This window comes from Ascaphus truei, unplaced genomic scaffold, assembly GCF_040206685.1.
Source record: "Ascaphus truei isolate aAscTru1 unplaced genomic scaffold, aAscTru1.hap1 HAP1_SCAFFOLD_259, whole genome shotgun sequence".
In the NCBI taxonomy this organism is placed as follows: Eukaryota; Metazoa; Chordata; class Amphibia; order Anura; family Ascaphidae; genus Ascaphus; species Ascaphus truei.
The window spans coordinates 43101-67292 of NW_027455525.1; the positions used below are offsets into that span (position 1 = coordinate 43101).

Genomic DNA, 24192 nt, shown 5'->3' on the forward strand with positions numbered 1-24192 from the left:
ATTATATGGGTATGATGTACCACTGTGCCAATCAATGGGTAGAGGGTGGAGGTAGTGGCCCTGGTGTGGGTGGTTAGGCCTCCCAGGTGGGTAGCGGGGGAACAGGGCTAATCCCTTAATTACTATAGTGGTTATTAATCGCTACGGTAATTAAGGGGTTAGGGGCCATTAGATTGTATTTTGTTCTTGTATTCTTGCTGGTATCGGAGGACATGGACCTGGAGTATACGGATGCTCTTCATGATGGCAGAGGTAAGTAGAAAGGTGTATTTAGTGTAGTTTATTTATTCTGGCTGGGTAATGTTTTATTTAGAATGGGCAAATTAGCTATTATCCATATCTGGATAATAGTAATTTTGCCCATTACTATACTGTATGTGGTGGGGGGGGGGGTGGGTTGTTGGGGTTAGAGGAGGTGGGTAGTAGGGTTGTTGTGTTTTTGAAAGTTTATTGTAGGTAGCGAGGATGGGTGAAGTTGGCATTTGGCCCTTGCTGGGTGTTACTAGCTACAGGGTGGGTAGCAGAGGGTTTAACCCCTTCATTACCTTAGTGGTATTAACCGCTAAGGTAATGAAGGGGTTAACTCCACCCGCAACCCCTTTATCAAATCCCTGATGAGGGAACTTGTGATACATTGTAGTTTGTTGTAGGGTCAGTCAAGGGGTCATTATGGCCTGATATTCTGGGTTTGAATTGGGACACTGTCCGTCCCGAAGCTGGAATTATTTTCTCCCTTCCTCTTCTCATATTATTTTGTTTAGTTAATGTTCCCCTCCCGTACACACATCAACCTCTATAAATGCTGCCTGTCCCGGGGGCAGAAGGAGGGGGAACTGACCCCTTCTTACTTCCCACATGTTTATCAAAATGTTCCCATAATGTGAGATGCAAGGAAAATCCGCATGGGAAAAGTTCAAAAAATAATTACAGGGGGAAATCACACACTATATACTGTATGCATGTTTTATTCCTGACAAGCGTCTCTCAACCTCTGTAGGAGACGCCCTCGCAGAGGTAATGACAGGAGTCTCGCGTTTGGAAAAATAGTCATTGGCTTTTCTTTAGCCAAGGATCAGAAACAAAAAAACGTGGCTTTTTCTCAGCCAAGGTGCAGCAGTACAAAACAAAGCAGTGCCTCAGACCTCAGACCCAGTGCACCTCTGCAGTACAGGAACAGCACCCCACTGAACTGCACGCTTCCTGCCTTTTAACCCTACAAACCCAGGGGTTTCGCTAGTGCCCCTGCCTCCTCTAGGCAGGCGTTAACTACTTGTTGGTTGCCCCAACTGTCCAAGCCTTTGATAAGAAGGTTGCCACTATTACACCTTCTTTAGCATGGCTGGCACACTCCAGTCCTCAAGGGCCACAAACAGGCCAGGTATTAGGGATATCCCTGCTTCAGCACAGGTGGTATAGTCATTGACTGAACCACCTGTGCTGAAACAGGGATATCCCTAATACCTGGCCTGTTTGTGGCCCTTGTGCACTGCAGTTTGCCAGCCCGGTATACAGAGACATGCATAGTGAATATTCTGCATGTGATGTCCGTTTCCCTGTGTCCCCGTCCCCGTGTCACTCCTTAACCCTGCTCTTGCCAACTGGTAAGGAAGAGACGACTGGAGAAATGCTCATGTTAAAAAGTAAGAGGGGTTTCAGATAAATGGACTGGTAAATACAAAGTACAGGAGTGGTACGGGGGTTTGTAAATGAAGCCGTGGTACGTCCGTGGCATCACACTGAGCCACTCAGGCTGAGCTTAGATAAATGATTTAATGACAATTCTGCCTTTGTTTCCCTTGTCAGACCGTCAGCAGAAGAGGTTGCACAGTGGCAAGATTCCCTGGAGAAGCTGCTGCACAACAGCTGTGAGTCACTTTCTTCCAGTACCCTCTCCCTATCTCACTACTTTTCTCTGCCCCGCACCCTCTCCCTATCTCACTGCTTCTCTCTGCCCCGCACCCTCTCCCTATCTCACTGCTTCTCTCTGCCCGTACCCTCTCCCTATCTCACTGCTTCTCTCTGCCCCGTACCCTCTCCTTATCTCACTGCTTCTCTCTGCCCCGTACCCTCTCCCTATCTCACTGCTTCTCCCAGCCCGCACCCTCTCCCTATCTCACTGCTTCTCTCTGCCCCGTACCCTCTCCCTATCTCACTGCCCCGCACCCTCTCCCTATCTCACTTCTTCTCTCTGCCCCGCACCCTCTCCCTATTTCACTGCTTCTCTCTGCCCCGTACCCTCTCCGTATCTCACTGCTTCTCTCTGCCCCGTATCCGCTCCCTATCTCATTGCTTCTCTCTGCCCCGCACCCTCTCCCTATATCACTGCTTCTCTCTGCCCCGCACTCTCTCCCTATCGCACTGCTTCTCTCTGCCCCGCACCCTCTCCCTATCTCACTGCTTCTCTCTGCCCCGTACCCTCTCCCTATCTCACTGCTTCTCTCTGCCCCGTACCCTCTCCCTATCTCACCGCTTCTCTCTGCCCGTACCCTCTCCCGATCTCACTGCTTCTCTCTGCCCCGTACCCTCTCCCTATCTCACTGCTTTTCTCTGCCCCGTACCCTCTCCCTATCTCACTGCTTCTCTCTGCCCCGTACCCTCTCCCTATCTCACTGCTTCTCTCTGCCCCGTACCCTCTCCCTATATCACTGATTCTCTCTGCCCCGTACTCTCACTATCTCACTGCTTCTCTCTGCCCCGCACCCTCTCCCTATCTCACTGCTTCTCCCAGCCTGTACCCTCTCCCTATCTCATTGCTTCTCTCTGCCCCGTATCCTCTCCCTATCTCATTGCTTCTCTCTGCCCGTATCCTCTCCCTATCTCACTGCTTCTCCCAGCCCGTACCCTCTCCCTATCTCACTGCTTCTCTCTGCCCCGCACCCTCTCCCTAACTCACTGCTTCTCTCTGCCCCGTACCCTCTCCCTATCTCACTGCTTCTCTCTGCCACGTATCCTCTCCGTATCTCACTGCTTCTCTCTGCCCGTACCATCTCCCTATCTCACTGCTTCTCTCAGCTCGTACCCTCTCCCTATCTCACTGCTTCTCTCTGCCCCGTACCCTCTCCCTATCTCACTGCCCCGCACCCTCTCCCTATCTCACTTCTTCTCTCTGCCCCGCACCCTCTCCCTATTTCACTGCTTCACTCTGCCCCGTACCCTCTCCGTATCTCACTGCTTCTCTCTGCCCCGTATCCTCTCCCTATCTCATTGCTTCTCTCTGCCCCGTACCCTCTCCCTATCTCACTGCTTCTCTCTGCCCCGTACCCTCTCCCTATCTCACTGATTCTCTCTGCCCTGTACTCTCACTATCTCACTGCTTCTCTCTGCCCCGCACCCTCTCCCTATCTCACTGCTTCTCCCAGCCTGTACCCTCTCCCTATCTCATTGCTTCTCTCTGCCCCGTATCCTCTCCCTATCTCATTGCTTCTCTCTGCCCGTATCCTCTCCCTATCTCACTGCTTCTCCCAGCCCGTACCCTCTCCCTATCTCACTGCTTCTCTCTGCCCCGCACCCTCTCCCTAACTCACTGCTTCTCTCTGCCCCGTACCCTCTCCCTATCTCACTGCTTCTCTCTGCCCCGTATCCTCTCCGTATCTCACTGCTTCTCTCTGCCCGTACCATCTCCCTATCTCACTGCTTCTCTCAGCTCGTACCCTCTCCCTATCTCACTGCTTCTCTCTGCCCCGCACCCTCTCCCTATCTCACTGCTTCTCTCTGCCCTGTACCCTCTCCCTATCTCACTGCTTCTTTCTGCCCCACACCCTCTCCCTATCTCACTGCTTCTCTCTGCCGTGTACCCTCTCCCTATCTCACTGCTTCTCTATTCCCGTACCCTCTCCCTATCTCACTACTTCTCTCTGCCCCGTACCCTCCCTATCTCACTGCTTCTCCCAGCCCGTACCCTCTCCCTATCTCACTGCTTCTCCCAGCCCGTACCCTCTCCCTATCTCACTGCTTCTTATCTCTGCCCCGTACCCTCTCCCTATCTCACTGCTTCTCCCAGCCCGTACCCTCTCCCTATCTCACTGCTTCTCTCTGCCCAGTACCCTCTCCCTATCTCACTGCTTCTCTCTGCCCCATACCCTCTCCCTATCTCACTTCTTCTTATCTCTGTCCACACCCTCTCCCTATCTCACTGCTTCTCTCTACCCCATACCCTCTCCCTATCTCACTGCTTCTCTCTGCCCCGTACCCTCTCCCTATCTCACTGCTTCTCCCAGCCCGTACCCTCTCCCTATCTCACTGCTTCTTATCTCTGCCCCATACCCTCTCCCTATCTCACTGCTTCTCTCTGCCCGTACCCTCTCCCTATCTCACTGCTTCTCTCTGCCCCGTACCCTCTCCCTATTTCACTGCTTCTCTCTGCCCCGTACCCTCTCCCTGTCTCACTGCTTCTCTCTGCCCCGCACCCTCTCCCTATCTCACTGCTTCTCCCAGCCTGTACACTCTCCCTATCTCACTGCTTCTCTCTGCCCCGTACCCTCTCCCTATCTCACTGCTTCTTATCTCTGCCCCGTATCCTCTCCCTATCTCACTGCTTCTCTCTGCCCCGCACCCTCTCCCTATCTCACTGCTTCTCCCAGCCCGTACACTCTCCCTATCTCACTGCTTCTCTCTGCCCCGTACCCTCTCCCTATATCACTACTTCTTCTCTCTGCCCCGTATCCTCTCCCTATCTCACTGCTTCACTCTGCCCGTACCCTCTCCCTATCTCACTGCTTCTTATCTCTGCCCGTACGCTCTCCCTATCTCACTGCTTCTCTCTGCCCCGCACCCTCTCCCTATCTCACTGCTTCTCCCAGCCCGTACCCTCTCCCTATCTCACTGCTTCTCTTTGCCCCGTACCCTCTCCCTATCTCACTGCTTCTCTCTGCCCCGTATCCTCTCCCTATCTCACCGCTTCTCTCTGCCCCGTACCCTCTCCCTATATCACTACTTCTTCTCTCTGCCCCGTATCCTCTCCCTATCTCACTGCTTCTCTCTGCCCCGTATCCTCTCCCTATCTCACTGCTTCTCTCTGCCCTGTACCCTCGCCCTATCTCACTGCTTCTCTCTGCCCCGCACCCTCTCCCTATCTCACTGCTTCTCCCAGCCCGTACCCTCTCCCTATCTCACTGCTTCTCTCTGCCCCGTACCCTCTCCCTATCTCACTGCTTCTCTCTGCCCCGTATCCTCTCCCTATCTCACTGCTTCTCTCTGCCCTGTACCCTCTCCCTATCTCATTGCTTCTCTCTGCCCCGTATCCTCTCCCTATCTCATTGCTTCTCTCTGCCCCGTACCCTCTCCCTATCTCACTGCTTCTCTCTGCCCCGTACCCTCTCCCTATCTCACTGCTTCTCTCTGCCCCGTACCCTCTCCCTATCTCACTGCTTCTCTCTGCCCCTTACCCTCTCCCTATCTCATTGCTTCTCTCTGCCCCGTATCCTCTCCCTATCTCATTACTTCTCTCTGCCCCGTACCCTCTCCCTATCTCACTGCTTCTCTCTGCCCCGTACCCTCTCCCTATCTCACTGCTTCTCTCTGCCCCGTACCCTCTCCCTATCTCACTGCTTCTCTCTGCCCCGTACCCTCTCCCTATCTCATTGCTTCTCTCTGCCCCGTATCCTCTCCCTGCCCCGTATCCTCTCCCTATCTCATTGCTTCTCTCTGCCCCGTACCCTCTCCCTATATCACTGCTTCTCTCTGCCCCGCACCCTCTCCCTATCTCACTGCGTCTCTCTGCCCCGTACCCTCTCCCTATCTCACTGCTTCTCTCTGCCTGTACCCTCTCCCTATCTCACTGCTTCTCTCTGCCCCGTACCCTCTCCCTATCTCACTGCCCCGCACCCTCTCCCTATCTCACTGCTTCTCTCTGCCCCGTATCCTCTCCCTATCTCACTGCTTCTCTCTGCCCCGTACCCTCTCCCTATCTCACTGCTTCTCTCTGCCCCGTACCTTCTCCCTATCTCACTGCTTCTCTCTGCCCCGCACCCTCTCCCTATCTCACTGCTTCTCTCTGCCCCGTATCCTCTCCCTATCTCACTGCTTCTCTCTGCCCTGTATCATCCCCCTATCTCATTGCTTCTCTCTGCCCCGTACCCTCTCCCTATCTCACTGCTTCTCTCTGCCCCGTACCCTCTCCCTATCTCACTGCTTCTCTCTGCCCCGTGCCCTCTCCCTATCTCACTGCCCCGTACCCTTTCCCTATCTCACTGCTTCTCTCTGCCCCGTACCCTCTCCCTATCTCATTGCTTCTCTCTGCCCGTACCCTCTCCCTATCTCACTGCTTCTCTCTGCCCCGTATCCTCTCCCTATCTCATTGCTTCTCTCTGTCCCGTACCCTCTCCCTATCTCACTGCTTCTCTCTGCCCCGTACCCTCTCCCTATCTCACTGCTTCTCTCTGCCCCGTACCCTCTCCCTATCTCACTGCTTCTCTCTGCCCAGTACCCGCTCCCTATCTCACTGCTTCACTCTGCCCCGTACCCTCTCCCTATCTCATTGCTTCTCTCTGCCCCGTACCCTCTCCCTATCTCACTGCTTCTCTCTGCCCCGTATCCTCTCCCTATCTCATTGCTTCTCTCTGCCCCGTACCCTCTCCCTATCTCACTGCTTCTCTCTGCCCCGTACCCTCTCCCTATCTCACTGCTTCTCTCTGCCCCATACCCTTTCCGTATCTCACTGCTTCTCTCTGCCCATACCCTCTCCCTATCTCACTGCTTCTCTCTGCCCGTACCCTCTCCCTATCTCACTGCTTCTCTCTACCCCGTACCCTCTCCCAATCTCACTGCTTCTCTCTGCCCCGTAACCTCTCCCTATCTCACTGCTTCACTCTGCCCGTACCCTCTCCATATCTCACTGCTTCTCCCAGCCCGTACCCTCTCCCTATCTCACTGCTTCTCTCTGCCCCGTACCCTCTCCCTATCTCACTGCTTCTCTCTGCCCCGTACCCTCTCCCTATCTCACTGCTTCTCCCAGCCCGTACCCTCTCCCTATCTCACTGCTTCTCTCTGCCCCGCACCCTCTCCCTATCTCACTGCTTCTCCCAGCCCGTACCCTCCCCCTATCTAACTGCTTCTCTCTGCCCCGCACCCTCTCCCTATCTCACTGCTTCTCTCTGCCCCGTACCCTCTCCCTATCTCACTGCTTCTCCCAGCCCGTACCCTCTCCCTATCTCACTGCTTCTCTCTGCCCCGTACCCTCTCCCTATCTCACTGCTTCTCTCTGCCCCGTATCCTCTCCCTATCTCACTGCTTCTCTCTGCCCCGCACCCTCTCCCTATCTCACTGCTTCTCTCTGCCCCGCACCCTCTCCCTATCTCACTGCTTCTCTCTGCCCCGTACCCTCTCCCTATCTCACTGCTTCTCTCTGCCCGTACCCTCTCCCTATCTCACTGCTTCTTTCTGCCCCGCACCCTCTCAATATCTCACTGCTTCTCTCTGCCCCGCACAATCTCCCTATCTCACTGCTTCTCTCTGCCCGTACCCTCTCCCTATCTCACTGCTTCTCTCTGCCCCGCACCCTCTCCCTATCTCACTGCTTCTCTCTGCCCCGTACCTTCTCCCTATCTTACTGCTTCTCTCTGCCCCGCACCCTCTCCCTATCTCACTGCTTCTCTCTGCCCCGTATCCTCTCCCTATCTCACTGCTTCTCTCTGCCCTGTATCATCCCCCTATCTCATTGCTTCTCCCAGCCCGTACCCTCTCCCTATCTCACTGCTTCTCTCTGCCCCGTATCCTCTCCCTATCTCACTGCTTCTCTCTGCCCTGTATCATCCCCCTATCTCATTGCTTCTCTCTGCCCCGTACCCTCTCCCTATCTCACTGCTTCTCTCTGCCCCGTACCCTCTCCCTATCTCACTGCTTCTCTCTGCCCCGTGCCCTCTCCCTCTCTCACTGCCCCGTACCCTTTCCCTATCTCACTGCTTCTCTCTGCCCCGTACCCTTTCCCTATCTCATTGCTTCTCTCTGCCCCGTACCCTCTCCCTATCTCACTGCTTCTCTCTGCCCCGTACCCTCTCCCTATCTCACTGCTTCTCTCTGCCCCGTACCCTCTCCCTATCTCACTGCTTCTCTCTGCCCCGTACCCTCTCCCTATCTCACTGCTTCTCTCTGCCCCGTACCCTCTCCCTATCTCACTGCTTCTCTCTGCCCCGTACCCTCTCCCTATCTCACTGCTTCTCTCTACCCCGTACCTTCTCCCTATCTCACTGCTTCTCTCTGCCCTGTAACCTCTCCCTATCTCACTGCTTCACTCTGCCCATACCCTCTCCCTATCTCACTGCTTCTCCCAGCCCGTACCCTCTCCCTATCTCACTGCTTCTCTCTGCCCCGTACCCTCTCCCTATCTCACTGCTTCTCTCTGCCCCGTACCCTCTCCCTATATCACTGCTTCTCCCAGCCCGTACCCTCTCCCTATCTCACTGCTTCTCTCTGCCCCGCACCCTCTCCCTATCTCACTGCTTCTCCCAGCCCGTACCCTCCCCCTATCTAACTGCTTCTCTCTGCCCCGCACCCTCTCCCTATCTCACTGCTTCTCTCTGCCCCGTACCCTCTCCCTATCTCACTGCTTCTCCCAGCCAGTACCCTCTCCCTATCTCACTGCTTCTCTCTGCCCCGTACCCTCTCCCTATCTCACTGCTTCACTCTGCCCCGTATCCTCTCCCTATCTCACCGCTTCTCTCTGCCCTGTACCCTCTCCCTATCTCACTGCTTCTCTCTGCCCCGCACCCTCTCCCTATCTCACTGCTTCTCTCTGCCCCGTACCCTCTCCCTATCTCACTGCTTCTCTCTGCCCCTTATCCTCTCCCTATCTCACCGCTTCTCTCTGCCCCGTACCCTCTCCCTATCTCACTGCTTCTCTCTGCCCCGTATCCTCTCCCTATCTCACTGCTTCTCTCTGCCCCGTATCCTCTCCCTATCTCATTGCTTCTGTCTGCCCCGTACCCTTTCCCTATCTCACTGCTTCTCTCTGCCCGTACCCTCTCCCTGTCTCACTGCTTCTCTCTACCCTGTACCCTCTCCCTATCTCACTGCTTCTCTCTGCCCCGTACCCTCTCCCTATCTCACTGCCCCGCACCCTCTCCCTATCTCACTGCTTCTCTCTGCCCCGTACCCTCTCCCTATCTCACTGCTTCTCTCTGCCCCGTACCTTTTCCCTATCTCACTGCTTCTCTCTGCCCCGCACCCTCTCCCTATCTCACTGCTTCTCTCTGCCCCGTATCCTCTCCCTATGTCACTACTTCTCTCTGCCCTGTATCATCCCCCTATCTCATTGCTTGTCTCTGCCCCGTACCCTCTCCCTATCTCACTGCTTCTCTCTGCCCCGTACCCTCTCCCTATCTCACTGCTTCTCTCTGCCCCGTGCCCTCTCCCTATCTCACTGCCCCGTACCTTTTCCCTATCTCACTGCTTCTCTCTGCCCCGTACCCTCTCCCTATCTCACTGCTTCTCTCTGCCCCGTACCCTCTCCCTATCTCACTGCTTCTCTCTGCCCCGTACCCTCTCCCTATCTCATTGCTTCTCTCTGCCCCGTACCCTCTCCCTATCTCACTGCTTCTCCCAGCCCGTACCCTCTCCCTATCTCACTGCTTCTCTCTGCCCCGTACCCTCTCCCTATCTCACTGTTTCTCCCAGCCAGTTCCCTCTCCCTATCTCACTGCTTCTCTCTGCCCCGTACCCTCTCCCTATCTCACTGCTTCTCTCTGCCCCGTATCCTCTCCCTATCTCACCGCTTCTCTCTGCCCTGTACCCTCTCCCTATCTCACTGCTTCTCTCTGCCCTGCACCCTCTCCCTATCTCACTGCTTCTCTCTGCCCCGTACCCTCTCCCTATCTCACTGCTTCTCTCTGCCCTTATCCTCTCCCTATCTCACCGCTTCTCTCTGCCCCGTACCCTCTCCCTATCTCACTGCTTCTCTCTGCCCCGTATCCTCTCCCTATCTCACTGCTTCTCTCTGCCCCGTATCCTCTCCCTATCTCATTGCTTCTGTCTGCCCCGTACCCTTTCCCTATCTCACTGCTTCTCTCTGCCCGTACCCTCTCCCTGTCTCACTGCTTCTCTCTACCCTGTACCCTCTCCCTATCTCACTGCTTCTCTCTGCCCCGTACCCTCTCCCTATCTCACTGCCCCGCACCCTCTCCCTATCTCACTGCTTCTCTCTGCCCCGTACCCTCTCCCTATCTCACTGCTTCTCTCTGCCCCGTACCTTTTCCCTATCTCACTGCTTCTCTCTGCCCCGCACCCTCTCCCTATCTCACTGCTTCTCTCTGCCCCGTATCCTCTCCCTATGTCACTACTTCTCTCTGCCCTGTATCATCCCCCTATCTCATTGCTTGTCTCTGCCCCGTACCCTCTCCCTATCTCACTGCTTCTCTCTGCCCCGTACCCTCTCCCTATCTCACTGCTTCTCTCTGCCCCGTACCCTCTCCCTATCTCACTGCTTCTCTCTGCCCCGTACCCTCTCCCTATCTCACTGCTTCTCTCTGCCCCGTACCCTCTCCCTATCTCACTGCTTCTCTCTGCCCCGTGCCCTCTCCCTATCTCACTGCCCCGTACCTTTTCCCTGTCTCACTGCTTCTCTCTGCCCCGTACCCTCTCCCTATCTCACTGCTTCTCTCTGCCCCGTACCCTCTCCCTATCTCACTGCTTCTCTCTGCCCCGTACCCTCTCCCTATCTCATTGCTTCTCTCTGCCCCGTACCCTCTCCCTATCTCACTGCTTCTCTCTGCCCCGTATCCTCTCCCTATCTCATTGCTTCTCTCTGCCCCGTACCCTCTCCCTATCTCACTGCTTCTCTCTGCCCCGTACCCTCTCCCTATCTCACTGCCCCGTACCCTCTCCCTATCTCACTGCTTCTCTCTGCCCGTACCCTCTCCCTATCTCACTGCTTCTCTCTGCCCGTACCCTCTCCCTATCTCACTGCTTCTTTCTGCCCCGCACCCTCTCAATATCTCACTGCTTCTCTCTGCCCCGCACAATCTCCCTATCTCACTGCTTCTCTCTGCCCGTACCCTCTCCCTATCTCACTGCTTCTCTCTGCCCCGCACCCTCTCCCTATCTCACTGCTTCTCTCTGCCCCGTACCTTCTCCCTATCTCACTGCTTCTCTCTGCCCCGCACCCTCTCCCTATCTCACTGCTTCTCTCTGCCCCGTATCCTCTCCCTATCTCACTGCTTCTCTCTGCCCTGTATCATCCCCCTATCTCATTGCTTCTCCCAGCCCGTACCCTCTCCCTATCTCACTGCTTCTCTCTGCCCCGTATCCTCTCCCTATCTCACTGCTTCTCTCTGCCCTGTATCATCCCCCTATCTCATTGCTTCTCTCTGCCCCGTACCCTCTCCCTATCTCACTGCTTCTCTCTGCCCCGTACCCTCTCCCTATCTCACTGCTTCTCTCTGCCCCGTGCCCTCTCCCTCTCTCACTGCCCCGTACCCTTTCCCTATCTCACTGCTTCTCTCTGCCCCGTACCCTTTCCCTATCTCATTGCTTCTCTCTGCCCCGTACCCTCTCCCTATCTCACTGCTTCTCTCTGCCCCGTACCCTCTCCCTATCTCACTGCTTCTCTCTGCCCCGTACCCTCTCCCTATCTCACTGCTTCTCTCTGCCCCGTACCCTCTCCCTATCTCACTGCTTCTCTCTGCCCCTTACCCGCTCCCTATCTCACTGCTTCTCTCTGCCCCGTACCCTCTCCCTATCTCATTGCTTCTCTCTGCCCCGTACCTTCTCCCTATCTCACTGCTTCTCTCTGCCCCGTATCCTCTCCCTATCTCACTGCTTCTCTCTGCCCCATACCCTCTCCCTATCTCACTGCTTCTCTCTGCCCCGTACCCTCTCCCTATCTCACTGCTTCTCTCTACCCCGTACCTTCTCCCTATCTCACTGCTTCTCTCTGCCCTGTAACCTCTCCCTATCTCACTGCTTCACTCTGCCCGTACCCTCTCCCTATCTCACTGCTTCTCCCAGCCCGTACCCTCTCCCTATCTCACTGCTTCTCTCTGCCCCGTACCCTCTCCCTATCTCACTGCTTCTCTCTGCCCCGTACCCTCTCCCTATATCACTGCTTCTCCCAGCCCGTACCCTCTCCCTATCTCACTGCTTCTCTCTGCCCCGCACCCTCTCCCTATCTCACTGCTTCTCCCAGCCCGTACCCTCCCCCTATCTAACTGCTTCTCTCTGCCCCGCACCCTCTCCCTATCTCACTGCTTCTCTCTGCCCCGTACCCTCTCCCTATCTCACTGCTTCTCCCAGCCAGTACCCTCTCCCTATCTCACTGCTTGTCTCTGCCCCGTACCCTCTCCCTATCTCACTGCTTCTCTCTGCCCCGTATCCTCTCCCTATCTCACCGCTTCTCTCTGCCCCGTACCCTCTCCCTATCTCACTGCTTCTCCCAGCCAGTACCCTCTCCCTATCTCACTGCTTCTCTCTGCCCCGTACCCTCTCCCTATCTCACTGCTTCTCTCTGCCCCGTATCCTCTCCCTATCTCACCGCTTCTCTCTGCCCTGTACCCTCTCCCTATCTCACTGCTTCTCTCTGCCCTGCACCCTCTCCCTATCTCACTGCTTCTCTCTGCCCCGTACCCTCTCCCTATCTCACTGCTTCTCTCTGCCCCTTATCCTCTCCCTATCTCACCGCTTCTCTCTGCCCCGTACCCTCTCCCTATCTCACTGCTTCTCTCTGCCCCGTATCCTCTCCCTATCTCACTGCTTCTCTCTGCCCCGTATCCTCTCCCTATCTCATTGCTTCTGTCTGCCCCGTACCCTTTCCCTATCTCACTGCTTCTCTCTGCCCGTACCCTCTCCCTGTCTCACTGCTTCTCTCTACCCTGTACCCTCTCCCTATCTCACTGCTTCTCTCTGCCCCGTACCCTCTCCCTATCTCACTGCCCCGCACCCTCTCCCTATCTCACTGCTTCTCTCTGCCCCGTACCCTCTCCCTATCTCACTGCTTCTCTCTGCCCCGTACCTTTTCCCTATCTCACTGCTTCTCTCTGCCCCGCACCCTCTCCCTATCTCACTGCTTCTCTCTGCCCCGTATCCTCTCCCTATGTCACTACTTCTCTCTGCCCTGTATCATCCCCCTATCTCATTGCTTGTCTCTGCCCCGTACCCTCTCCCTATCTCACTGCTTCTCTCTGCCCCGTACCCTCTCCCTATCTCACTGCTTCTCTCTGCCCCGTGCCCTCTCCCTATCTCACTGCCCCGTACCTTTTCCCTGTCTCACTGCTTCTCTCTGCCCCGTACCCTCTCCCTATCTCACTGCTTCTCTCTGCCCCGTACCCTCTCCCTATCTCACTGCTTCTCTCTGCCCCGTACCCTCTCCCTATCTCATTGCTTCTCTCTGCCCCGTACCCTCTCCCTATCTCACTGCTTCTCTCTGCCCCGTATCCTCTCCCTATCTCATTGCTTCTCTCTGCCCCGTACCCTCTCCCTATCTCACTGCTTCTCTCTGCCCCGTACCCTCTCCCTATCTCACTGCCCCGTACCCTCTCCCTATCTCACTGCTTCTCTCTGCCCGTACCCTCTCCCTATCTCACTGCTTCTCTCTGCCCCGCACCCTCTCCCTATCTCACTGCTTCTCCCAGCCCATAACCTCTCCCTATCTCACTGCTTCTCTCTACCCCGTACCCTCTCCCTATCTCACTGCTTCTCTCTGCCCCGTATCCTCTCCCTATCTCACCGCTTCTCTCTGCCCTGTACCCTCTCCCTATATCACTACTTCTTCTCTCTGCCCCGTACCCTCTCCCTATCTCACTGCTTCTCTCTGCCCTGTACCCTCTCCCTATCTCACTGCTTCTCTCTGCCCCTTATCCTCTCCCTATCTCACCGCTTCTCTCTGCCCCGTACCCTCTCCCTATCTCACTGCTTCTCTCTGCCCCATATCCTCTCCCTATCTCACTGCTACTCTCTGCCCCGTATCCTCTCCCTATGTCATTGCTTCTCTCTGCCCCGTACCCTTTCCCTATCTCACTGCTTCTCTCTGCCCGTACCCTCTCCCTGTCTCAATGCTTCTCTCTACCCTGTACCCTCTCCCTATCTCACTGCTTCTCTCTGCCCCGTACCCTCTCCCTATCTCACTGCTTCTCTCTGCCCTGTACCCTCTCCCTATCTCACTGCTTCTCTCTGCCCCTTATCCTCTCCCTATCTCACCGCTTCTCTCTGCCCCATACCCTCTCCCTATCTCACTGCTTCTCCCAGCCCATAACCTCTCCCTATCTCACTGCTTCTCTCTACCCCGTACCCTCTCCCTATCTCACTGCTTCTCTCTGCCCCGTATCCTCTCCCTATCTCACCGCTTCTCTCTGCCCTGTACCCTCTCCCTATATCACTACTTCTTCTCTCTGCCCCGTACCCTCTCCCTATCTCACTGCTTCTCTCTGCCCTGTACCCTCTCCCTATCTCACTGCTTCTCTCTGCCCCTTATCCTCTCCCTATCTCACCGCTTCTCTCTGCCCCGTACCCTCTCCCTATCTCACTGCTTCTCTCTGCCCCATATCCTCTCCCTATCTCACTGCTTCTCTCTGCCCCATATCCTCTCCCTATCTCACTGCTTCTCTCTGCCCCGTATCCTCTCCCTATCTCATTGCTTCTCTCTGCCCCGTACCTTTTCCCTATCTCACTGCTTCTCTCTGCCCGTACCCTCTTCCTGTCTCAATGCTTCTCTCTACCCTGTACCCTCTCCCTATCTCACTGCTTCTCTCTGCCCCGTACCCTCTCCCTATCTCACTGCCCCGCACCCTCTCCCTATCTCACTGCTTCTCTCTGCCCCGTATCCTCTCCCTATCTCACTGCTTCTCTCTGCCCCGTACCCTCTCCCTATCTCAATGCTTCTCTCTGCCCGTACCCTCTCCCTATCTCACTGCTTCACTTTGCCCGTACCCTCTCCCTATCTCATTGCTTCTCTCTGCCCCGTACCCTCTCCCTATCTCACTGCTTCTCTCTGCCCCGTATCCTCTCCCTATCTCATTGCTTCTCTCTGCCCCGTACCCTCTCCCTATCTCACTGCTTCTCTCTGCCCCGTACCCTCTCCCTATCTCACTGCCCCGTACCCTTTCCTTATCTCACTGCTTCTCTCTGCCCATACCCTCTCCCTATCTCACTGCTTCTCCCAGCCCGTACCCTCTCCCTATCTCACTGCCCCGTACCCTCTCCCTATCTCACTGCTTCTCTCTGCCCGTACCCTCTCCCTATCTCACTGCTTCTCTCTGCCCCGCACCCTCTCCCTATCTCACTGCTTCTCCCAGCCCATAACCTCTCCCTATCTCACTGCTTCTCTCTACCCCGTACCCTCTCCCTATCTCACTGCTTCTCTCTGCCCCGTATCCTCTCCCTATCTCACCGCTTCTCTCTGCCCTGTACCCTCTCCCTATATCACTACTTCTTCTCTCTGCCCCGTACCCTCTCCCTATCTCACTGCTTCTCTCTGCCCTGTACCCTCTCCCTATCTCACTGCTTCTCTCTGCCCCTTATCCTCTCCCTATCTCACCGCTTCTCTCTGCCCCGTACCCTCTCCCTATCTCACTGCTTCTCTCTGCCCCATATCCTCTCCCTATCTCACTGCTACTCTCTGCCCCGTATCCTCTCCCTATGTCATTGCTTCTCTCTGCCCCGTACCCTTTCCCTATCTCACTGCTTCTCTCTGCCCGTACCCTCTCCCTGTCTCAATGCTTCTCTCTACCCTGTACCCTCTCCCTATCTCACTGCTTCTCTCTGCCCCGTACCCTCTCCCTATCTCACTGCTTCTCTCTGCCCTGTACCCTCTCCCTATCTCACTGCTTCTCTCTGCCCCTTATCCTCTCCCTATCTCACCGCTTCTCTCTGCCCCATACCCTCTCCCTATCTCACTGCTTCTCCCAGCCCATAACCTCTCCCTATCTCACTGCTTCTCTCTACCCCGTACCCTCTCCCTATCTCACTGCTTCTCTCTGCCCCGTATCCTCTCCCTATCTCACCGCTTCTCTCTGCCCTGTACCCTCTCCCTATATCACTACTTCTTCTCTCTGCCCCGTACCCTCTCCCTATCTCACTGCTTCTCTCTGCCCTGTACCCTCTCCCTATCTCACTGCTTCTCTCTGCCCCTTATCCTCTCCCTATCTCACCGCTTCTCTCTGCCCCGTACCCTCTCCCTATCTCACTGCTTCTCTCTGCCCCATATCCTCTCCCTATCTCACTGCTTCTCTCTGCCCCATATCCTCTCCCTATCTCACTGCTTCTCTCTGCCCCGTATCCTCTCCCTATCTCATTGCTTCTCTCTGCCCCGTACCTTTTCCCTATCTCACTGCTTCTCTCTGCCCGTACCCTCTTCCTGTCTCAATGCTTCTCTCTACCCTGTACCCTCTCCCTATCTCACTGCTTCTCTCTGCCCCGTACCCTCTCCCTATCTCACTGCCCCGCACCCTCTCCCTATCTCACTGCTTCTCTCTGCCCCGTATCCTCTCCCTATCTCAATGCTTCTCTCTGCCCGTACCCTCTCCCTATCTCACTGCTTCACTTTGCCCGTACCCTCTCCCTATCTTACTGCTTCACTCTGCCCGTACCCTCTCCCTATCTCACTGCTTCTCTCTGCCCCGTACCCTCTCCCTATCTCACTGCTTCACTCTGCCCGTACCCTTTCCCTATCTCACTGCTTCTCTCTGCCCATATCCTCTCCCTATCTCACTGCTTCTCTCTGCCCCGTATCCTCTCCCTATCTCATTGCTACTCTCTGCCCCGTACCCTTTCCCTATCTCACTGCTTCTCTCTGCCCGTACCCTCTCCCTGTCTCACTGCTTCTCTCTACCCTGTACCCTCTCCCTATCTCACTGCTTCTCTCTGCCCCGTACCCTCTCCCTATCTCACTGCCCCGCACCCTCTCCCTATCTCACTGCTTCTCTCTGCCCCGTACCCTCTCCCTATCTCACTGCTTCTCTCTGCCCCGTACCTTTTCCCTATCTCACTGCTTCTCTCTGCCCCGCACCCTCTCCCTATCTCACTGCTTCTCTCTGCCCCGTATCCTCTCCCTATGTCACTACTTCTCTCTGCCCTGTATCATCCCCCTATCTCATTGCTTGTCTCTGCCCCGTACCCTCTCCCTATCTCACTGCTTCTCTCTGCCCCGTACCCTCTCCCTATCTCACTGCTTCTCTCTGCCCCGTGCCCTCTCCCTATCTCACTGCCCCGTACCTTTTCCCTGTCTCACTGCTTCTCTCTGCCCCGTACCCTCTCCCTATCTCACTGCTTCTCTCTGCCCCGTACCCTCTCCCTATCTCACTGCTTCTCTCTGCCCCGTACCCTCTCCCTATCTCATTGCTTCTCTCTGCCCCGTACCCTCTCCCTATCTCACTGCTTCTCTCTGCCCCGTATCCTCTCCCTATCTCATTGCTTCTCTCTGCCCCGTACCCTCTCCCTATCTCACTGCTTCTCTCTGCCCCGTACCCTCTCCCTATCTCACTGCCCCGTACCCTTTCCTTATCTCACTGCTTCTCTCTGCCCATACCCTCTCCCTATCTCACTGCTTCTCCCAGCCCGTACCCTCTCCCTATCTCACTGCCCCGTACCCTCTCCCTATCTCACTGCTTCTCTCTGCCCGTACCCTCTCCCTATCTCACTGCTTCTCTCTGCCCCGCACCCTCTCCCTATCTCACTGCTTCTCCCAGCCCATAACCTCTCCCTATCTCACTGCTTCTCTCTACCCCGTACCCTCTCCCTATCTCACTGCTTCTCTCTGCCCCGTATCCTCTCCCTATCTCACCGCTTCTCTCTGCCCTGTACCCTCTCCCTATATCACTACTTCTTCTCTCTGCCCCGTACCCTCTCCCTATCTCACTGCTTCTCTCTGCCCTGTACCCTCTCCCTATCTCACTGCTTCTCTCTGCCCCTTATCCTCTCCCTATCTCACCGCTTCTCTCTGCCCCGTACCCTCTCCCTATCTCACTGCTTCTCTCTGCCCCATATCCTCTCCCTATCTCACTGCTACTCTCTGCCCCGTATCCTCTCCCTATGTCATTGCTTCTCTCTGCCCCGTACCCTTTCCCTATCTCACTGCTTCTCTCTGCCCGTACCCTCTCCCTGTCTCAATGCTTCTCTCTACCCTGTACCCTCTCCCTATCTCACTGCTTCTCTCTGCCCCGTACCCTCTCCCTATCTCACTGCTTCTCTCTGCCCTGTACCCTCTCCCTATCTCACTGCTTCTCTCTGCCCCTTATCCTCTCCCTATCTCACCGCTTCTCTCTGCCCCATACCCTCTCCCTATCTCACTGCTTCTCCCAGCCCATAACCTCTCCCTATCTCACTGCTTCTCTCTACCCCGTACCCTCTCCCTATCTCACTGCTTCTCTCTGCCCCGTATCCTCTCCCTATCTCACCGCTTCTCTCTGCCCTGTACCCTCTCCCTATATCACTACTTCTTCTCTCTGCCCCGTACCCTCTCCCTATCTCACTGCTTCTCTCTGCCCTGTACCCTCTCCCTATCTCACTGCTTCTCTCTGCCCCTTATCCTCTCCCTATCTCACCGCTTCTCTCTGCCCCGTACCCTCTCCCTATCTCACTGCTTCTCTCTGCCCCATATCCTCTCCCTATCTCACTGCTTCTCTCTGCCCCATATCCTCTCCCTATCTCACTGCTTCTCTCTGCCCCGTATCCTCTCCCTATCTCATTGCTTCTCTCTGCCCCGTACCTTTTCCCTATCTCACTGCTTCTCTCTGCCCGTACCCTCTTCCTGTCTCAATGCTTCTCTCTACCCTGTACCCTCTCCCTATCTCACTGCTTCTCTCTGCCCCGTACCCTCTCCCTATCTCACTGCCCCGCACCCTCTCCCTATCTCACTGCTTCTCTCTGCCCCGTATCCTCTCCCTATCTCACTGCTTCTCTCTGCCCCGTACCCTCTCCCTATCTCAATGCTTCTCTCTGCCCGTACCCTCTCCCTATCTCACTGCTTCACTTTGCCCGTACCCTCTCCCTATCTCACTGCTTCTCTCTGCCCGTACCCTCTCCCTATCTTACTGCTTCACTCTGCCCGTACCCTCTCCCTATCTCACTGCTTCTCTCTGCCCCGTACCCTCTCCCTATCTCACTGCTTCACTCTGCCCGTACCCTTTCCCTATCTCACTGCTTCTCTCTGCCCATATCCTCTCCCTATCTCACTGCTTCTCTCTGCCCCGTATCCTCTCCCTATCTCATTGCTACTCTCTGCCCCGTACCCTTTCCCTATCTCACTGCTTCTCCCTGCCCGTACCCTCTCCCTGTCTCAATGTTTCTCTCTACCCTGTACCCTCTCCCTATCTCACTGCTTCTCTCTGCCCCGTACCCTCTCCCTATCTCACTGCCCCGCACCCTCTACCTATCTCACTGCTTCTCTCTGCCCGTACCCTCTCCCTATCTCACTGCTTCTCTCTGCCCCGTACCCTCTCCCTATCTCACTGCTTCACTCTGCCCGTACCCTCTCCCTATCTCACTGCTACTCTCTCTGCCCCGTACCCTCTCCCTATCTTACTGCTTCACTCTGCCCGTTCCCTCTCCCTATCTCACTGCTTCTCTCTGCCCCGTACCCTTTCCCTATCTCACTGCTTCTCCCTGCCCGTACCCTCTCCCTGTCTCAATGTTTCTCTCTACCCTGTACCCTCTCCCTATCTCACTGCTTCTCTCTGCCCCGTACCCTCTCCCTATCTCACTGCCCCGCACCCTCTACCTATCTCACTGCTTCTCTCTGCCCGTACCCTCTCCCTATCTCACTGCTTCTCTCTGCCCCGTACCCTCTCCCTATCTCACTGCTTCACTCTGCCCGTACCCTCTCCCTATCTCACTGCTACTCTCTCTGCCCCGTACCCTCTCCCTATCTTACTGCTTCACTCTGCCCGTTCCCTCTCCCTATCTCACTGCTTCTCTCTGCCCCGTACCCTCTCCCTATCTCACTGCTTCACTCTGCCCGTACCCTTTCCCTATCTCACTGCTTCTCTCTGCCCCGTACCCTCTCCCTATCTCACTGCTTCTCTCTGCCCGTACCCTCTCCCTATTTCACTGCTTCTCTCTTCCCCGTACCCTCTCTCTATCTCACTGCTTCTTTCTGCCCCGTACCCTCTCCCTATCTCACTGCCCCGTACCCTCTCCCTATCTCACTGCTTCTCTCTGCCCGTACCCTCTCCCTATCTCACTGCTTCTCTCTGCCCCGCACCCTCTCCCTATCTCACTGCTTCTCCCAGCCCATAACCTCTCCCTATCTCACTGCTTCTCTCTACCCCGTACCCTCTCCCTATCTCACTGCTTCTCTCTGCCCCGTATCCTCTCCCTATCTCACCGCTTCTCTCTGCCCTGTACCCTCTCCCTATATCACTACTTCTTCTCTCTGCCCCGTACCCTCTCCCTATCTCACTGCTTCTCTCTGCCCTGTACCCTCTCCCTATCTCACTGCTTCTCTCTGCCCCTTATCCTCTCCCTATCTCACCGCTTCTCTCTGCCCCGTACCCTCTCCCTATCTCACTGCTTCTCTCTGCCCCATATCCTCTCCCTATCTCACTGCTACTCTCTGCCCCGTATCCTCTCCCTATCTCATTGCTTCTCTCTGCCCCGTACCCTTTCCCTATCTCACTGCTTCTCTCTGCCCGTACCCTCTCCCTGTCTCAATGCTTCTCTCTACCCTGTACCCTCTCCCTATCTCACTGCTTCTCTCTGCCCCGTACCCTCTCCCTATCTCACTGCTTCTCTCTGCCCTGTACCCTCTCCCTATCTCACTGCTTCTCTCTGCCCCTTATCCTCTCCCTATCTCACCGCTTCTCTCTGCCCCGTACCCTCTCCCTATCTCACTGCTTCTCCCAGCCCATAACCTCTCCCTATCTCACTGCTTCTCTCTACCCCGTACCCTCTCCCTATCTCACTGCTTCTCTCTGCCCCGTATCCTCTCCCTATCTCACCGCTTCTCTCTGCCCTGTACCCTCTCCCTATATCACTACTTCTTCTCTCTGCCCCGTACCCTCTCCCTATCTCACTGCTTCTCTCTGCCCTGTACCCTCTCCCTATCTCACTGCTTCTCTCTGCCCCTTATCCTCTCCCTATCTCACCGCTTCTCTCTGCCCCGTACCCTCTCCCTATCTCACTGCTTCTCTCTGCCCCATATCCTCTCCCTATCTCACTGCTTCTCTCTGCCCCATATCCTCTCCCTATCTCACTGCTTCTCTCTGCCCCGTATCCTCTCCCTATCTCATTGCTTCTCTCTGCCCCGTACCTTTTCCCTATCTCACTGCTTCTCTCTGCCCGTACCCTCTCCCTGTCTCAATGCTTCTCTCTACCCTGTACCCTCTCCCTATCTCACTGCTTCTCTCTGCCCCGTACCCTCTCCCTATCTCACTGCCCCGCACCCTCTCCCTATCTCACTGCTTCTCTCTGCCCCGTATCCTCTCCCTATCTCACTGCTTCTCTCTGCCCGTACCCTCTCCCTATCTCACTGCTTCTCTCTGCCCGTACCCTCTCCCTATCTCACTGCTTCACTTTGCCCGTACCTTCTCCCTATCTCACTGCTTCTCTCTGCCCGTACCCTCTCCCTATCTTACTGCTTCACTCTGCCCGTACCCTCTCCCTATCTCACTGCTTCTCTCTGCCCCGTACCCTCTCCCTATCTCACTGCTTCACTCTGCCCGTACCCTTTCCCTATCTCACTGCTTCTCTCTGCCCCGTACCCTCTCCCTATCTCACTGCTTCTCTCTGCCCATATCCTCTCCCTATCTCACTGCTTCTCTCTGCCCCGTATCCTCTCCCTATCTCATTGCTACTCTCTGCCCCGTACCCCTTCCCTATCTCACTGCCCCGCACCCTCTACCTATCTCACTGCTTCTCTCTGCCCGTACCCTCTCCCTATCTCACTGCTTCTCTCTGCCCCGTACCCTCTCCCTATCTCACTGCTTCACTCTGCCCGTACCCTCTCCCTATCTCACTGCTACTCTCTCTGCCCCGTACCCTCTCCCTATCTTACTGCTTCACTCTGCCCGTACCCTCTCCCTATCTCACTGCTTCTCTCTGCCCCGTACCCTCTCCCTATCTCACTGCTTCACTCTGCCCGTACCCTTTCCCTATCTCACTGCTTCTCTCTGCCCCGTACCCTCTCCCTATCTCACTGCTTCTCTCTGCCCGTACCCTCTCCCTATTTCACTGCTTCTCTCTTCCCCGTACCCTCTCCCTATCTCACTGCTTCTTTCTGCCCCGTACCCTCTCCCTATATCACTGCTTCTCTCTTCCCCGCACCCTCTCCCTATCTCACCGCTTCTCTCTGCCCGTACCCTCTCCCTAACTCACCGCTTCTCTCTGCCCCGTACCCTCTCCCTATCTCACTGCTTCTCTCTGCCCCATATCCTCTCCCTATCTCACTGCTTCTCTCTGCCCCGTATCCTCTCCCTATCTCATTGCTTCTCTCTACCCCGTACCCTTTCCCTATCTCACTGCTTCTCCCAGCCCGTACCCTCTCCCTATCTCACTGCTTCTCCCAGCCCGTACCCTCTCCCTATCTCACTGCTTCTCTCTGCCCTGCACCCTCTCCCTATCTCACTGCTTCTCTCTGCCCCGTACCTTCTCCCTATCTCACTGCTTCTCCCAGCCCATACCCTCTCCCTATCTCACTGCTTCTCTCTGCCCCGTACCGTCTCCCTATCTCACTGCTTCTCTCTGCCCCGTACCCTCTCCCTATCTCACTGCTTCTCTCTGCCCGTAACCTCTCCCTATCTAACTGCTTCTCTCTGCCCCGCACCCTCTCCCTATCTCACTGCTTCTCTCTGCCCCGTACCTTCTCCCTATCTCACTGCTTCTCCCAGCCCATACCCTCTCCCTATCTCACTGCTTCTCTCTGCCCCGTACCCTCTCCCTATCTCACTGCTTCTCTCTGCCCGTAACCTCTCCCTATCTAACTGCTTCTCTCTGCCCCGCACCCTCTCCCTATCTCACTGCTTCTCTCTGCCCCGTACCTTCTCCCTATCTCACTGCTTCTCCCAGCCCATACCCTCTCCCTATCTCACTGCTTCTTTCTGCCCCGTACCCTTTCCATATCTCACTGCTTCTCCCAGCCCGTACCCTCTCCCTATCTCACTGCTTCTCTCTGCCCCGTACCCTCTCCCTATCTCACTGCTTCTCTCTGCCCCGTACCCTCTCCCTATCTCACTGCTTCTCCCAGCCCGTACCCTCTCCCTATCTCACTGCTTCTCTCTGCCCCGCACCCTCTCCCTATCTCACTGCTTCTCCCAGCCCGTACCCTCCCCCTATCTAACTGCTTCTCTCTGCCCCGCACCCTCTCCCTATCTCACTGCTTCTCTCTGCCCCGTACCCTCTCCCTATCTCACTGCTTCTCCCAGCCCGTACCCTCTCCCTATCTCACTGCTTCTCTCTGCCCCGTACCCTCTCCCTATCTCACTGCTTCACTCTGCCCCGTATCCTCTCCCTATCTCACCGCTTCTCTCTGCCCTGTACCCTCTCCCTATCTCACTGCTTCTCTCTGCCCCGCACTCTCTCCCTATCTCACTGCTTCTCTCTGCCCCGCACCCTCTCCCTATCTCACTGCTTCTCTCTGCCCCGTACCCTCTCCCTATCTCACTGCTTCTCTCTGCCCCTTATCCTCTCCCTATCTCACCGCTTCTCTCTGCCCCGTACCCTCTCCCTATCTCACTGCTTCTCTCTGCCCCGTATCCTCTCCCTATCTCACTGCTTCTCTCTGCCCCGTATCCTCTCCCTATCTCATTGCTTCTCTCTGCCCCGTACCCTTTCCCTATCTCACTGCTTCTCTCTGCCGGTACCCTCTCCCTGTCTCACTGCTTCTCTCTACCCTGTACCCTCTCCCTATCTCACTGCTTCTCTCTGCCCCGTACCCTCTCCCTATCTCACTGCCCCGCACCCTCTCCCTATCTCACTGCTTCTCTCTGCCCCGTACCCTCTCCCTATCTCACTGCTTCTCTCTGCCCCGTACCCTCTCCCTATCTCCCTGCTTCACTCTGCCCGTACATTCTCCCTATCTCACTGCTTCTCTCTGCCCTGCACCCTCTCCCTATCTCACTGCTTCTCTCTGCCCCGTATCCTCTCCCTATGTCACTACTTCTCTCTGCCCTGTATCATCCCCCTATCTCATTGCTTCTCTCTGCCCTGTACCCTCTCCCTATCTCACTGCTTCTCTCTGCCCCGTACCCTCTCCCTATCTCACTGCTTCTCTCTGCCCCGTACCCTCTCCCTATCTCACTGCTTCTCTCTGCCCCGTGCCCTCTCCCTATCTCACTGCCC

The 24192-nt window shown here is 55.9% G+C and overlaps 1 protein-coding gene across 1 annotated transcript in view; it reads left to right on the forward strand.

Moving 5' to 3' along the window:
• The first annotated feature begins 212 nt into the window (after window positions 1-212).
• The window catches only part of LOC142481398 (regulator of G-protein signaling 5-like), a 122078-nt gene continuing 98098 nt past the window's right edge, over window positions 213-24192 (forward strand). Inside the window, exons 1-2 of the mRNA XM_075582838.1 lie at window positions 213-252; window positions 1767-1865. Coding sequence (XP_075438953.1) covers window positions 213-252; window positions 1767-1865 — 139 coding nt within the window. The remainder of the gene's footprint in view (window positions 253-1766; window positions 1866-24192) is intronic.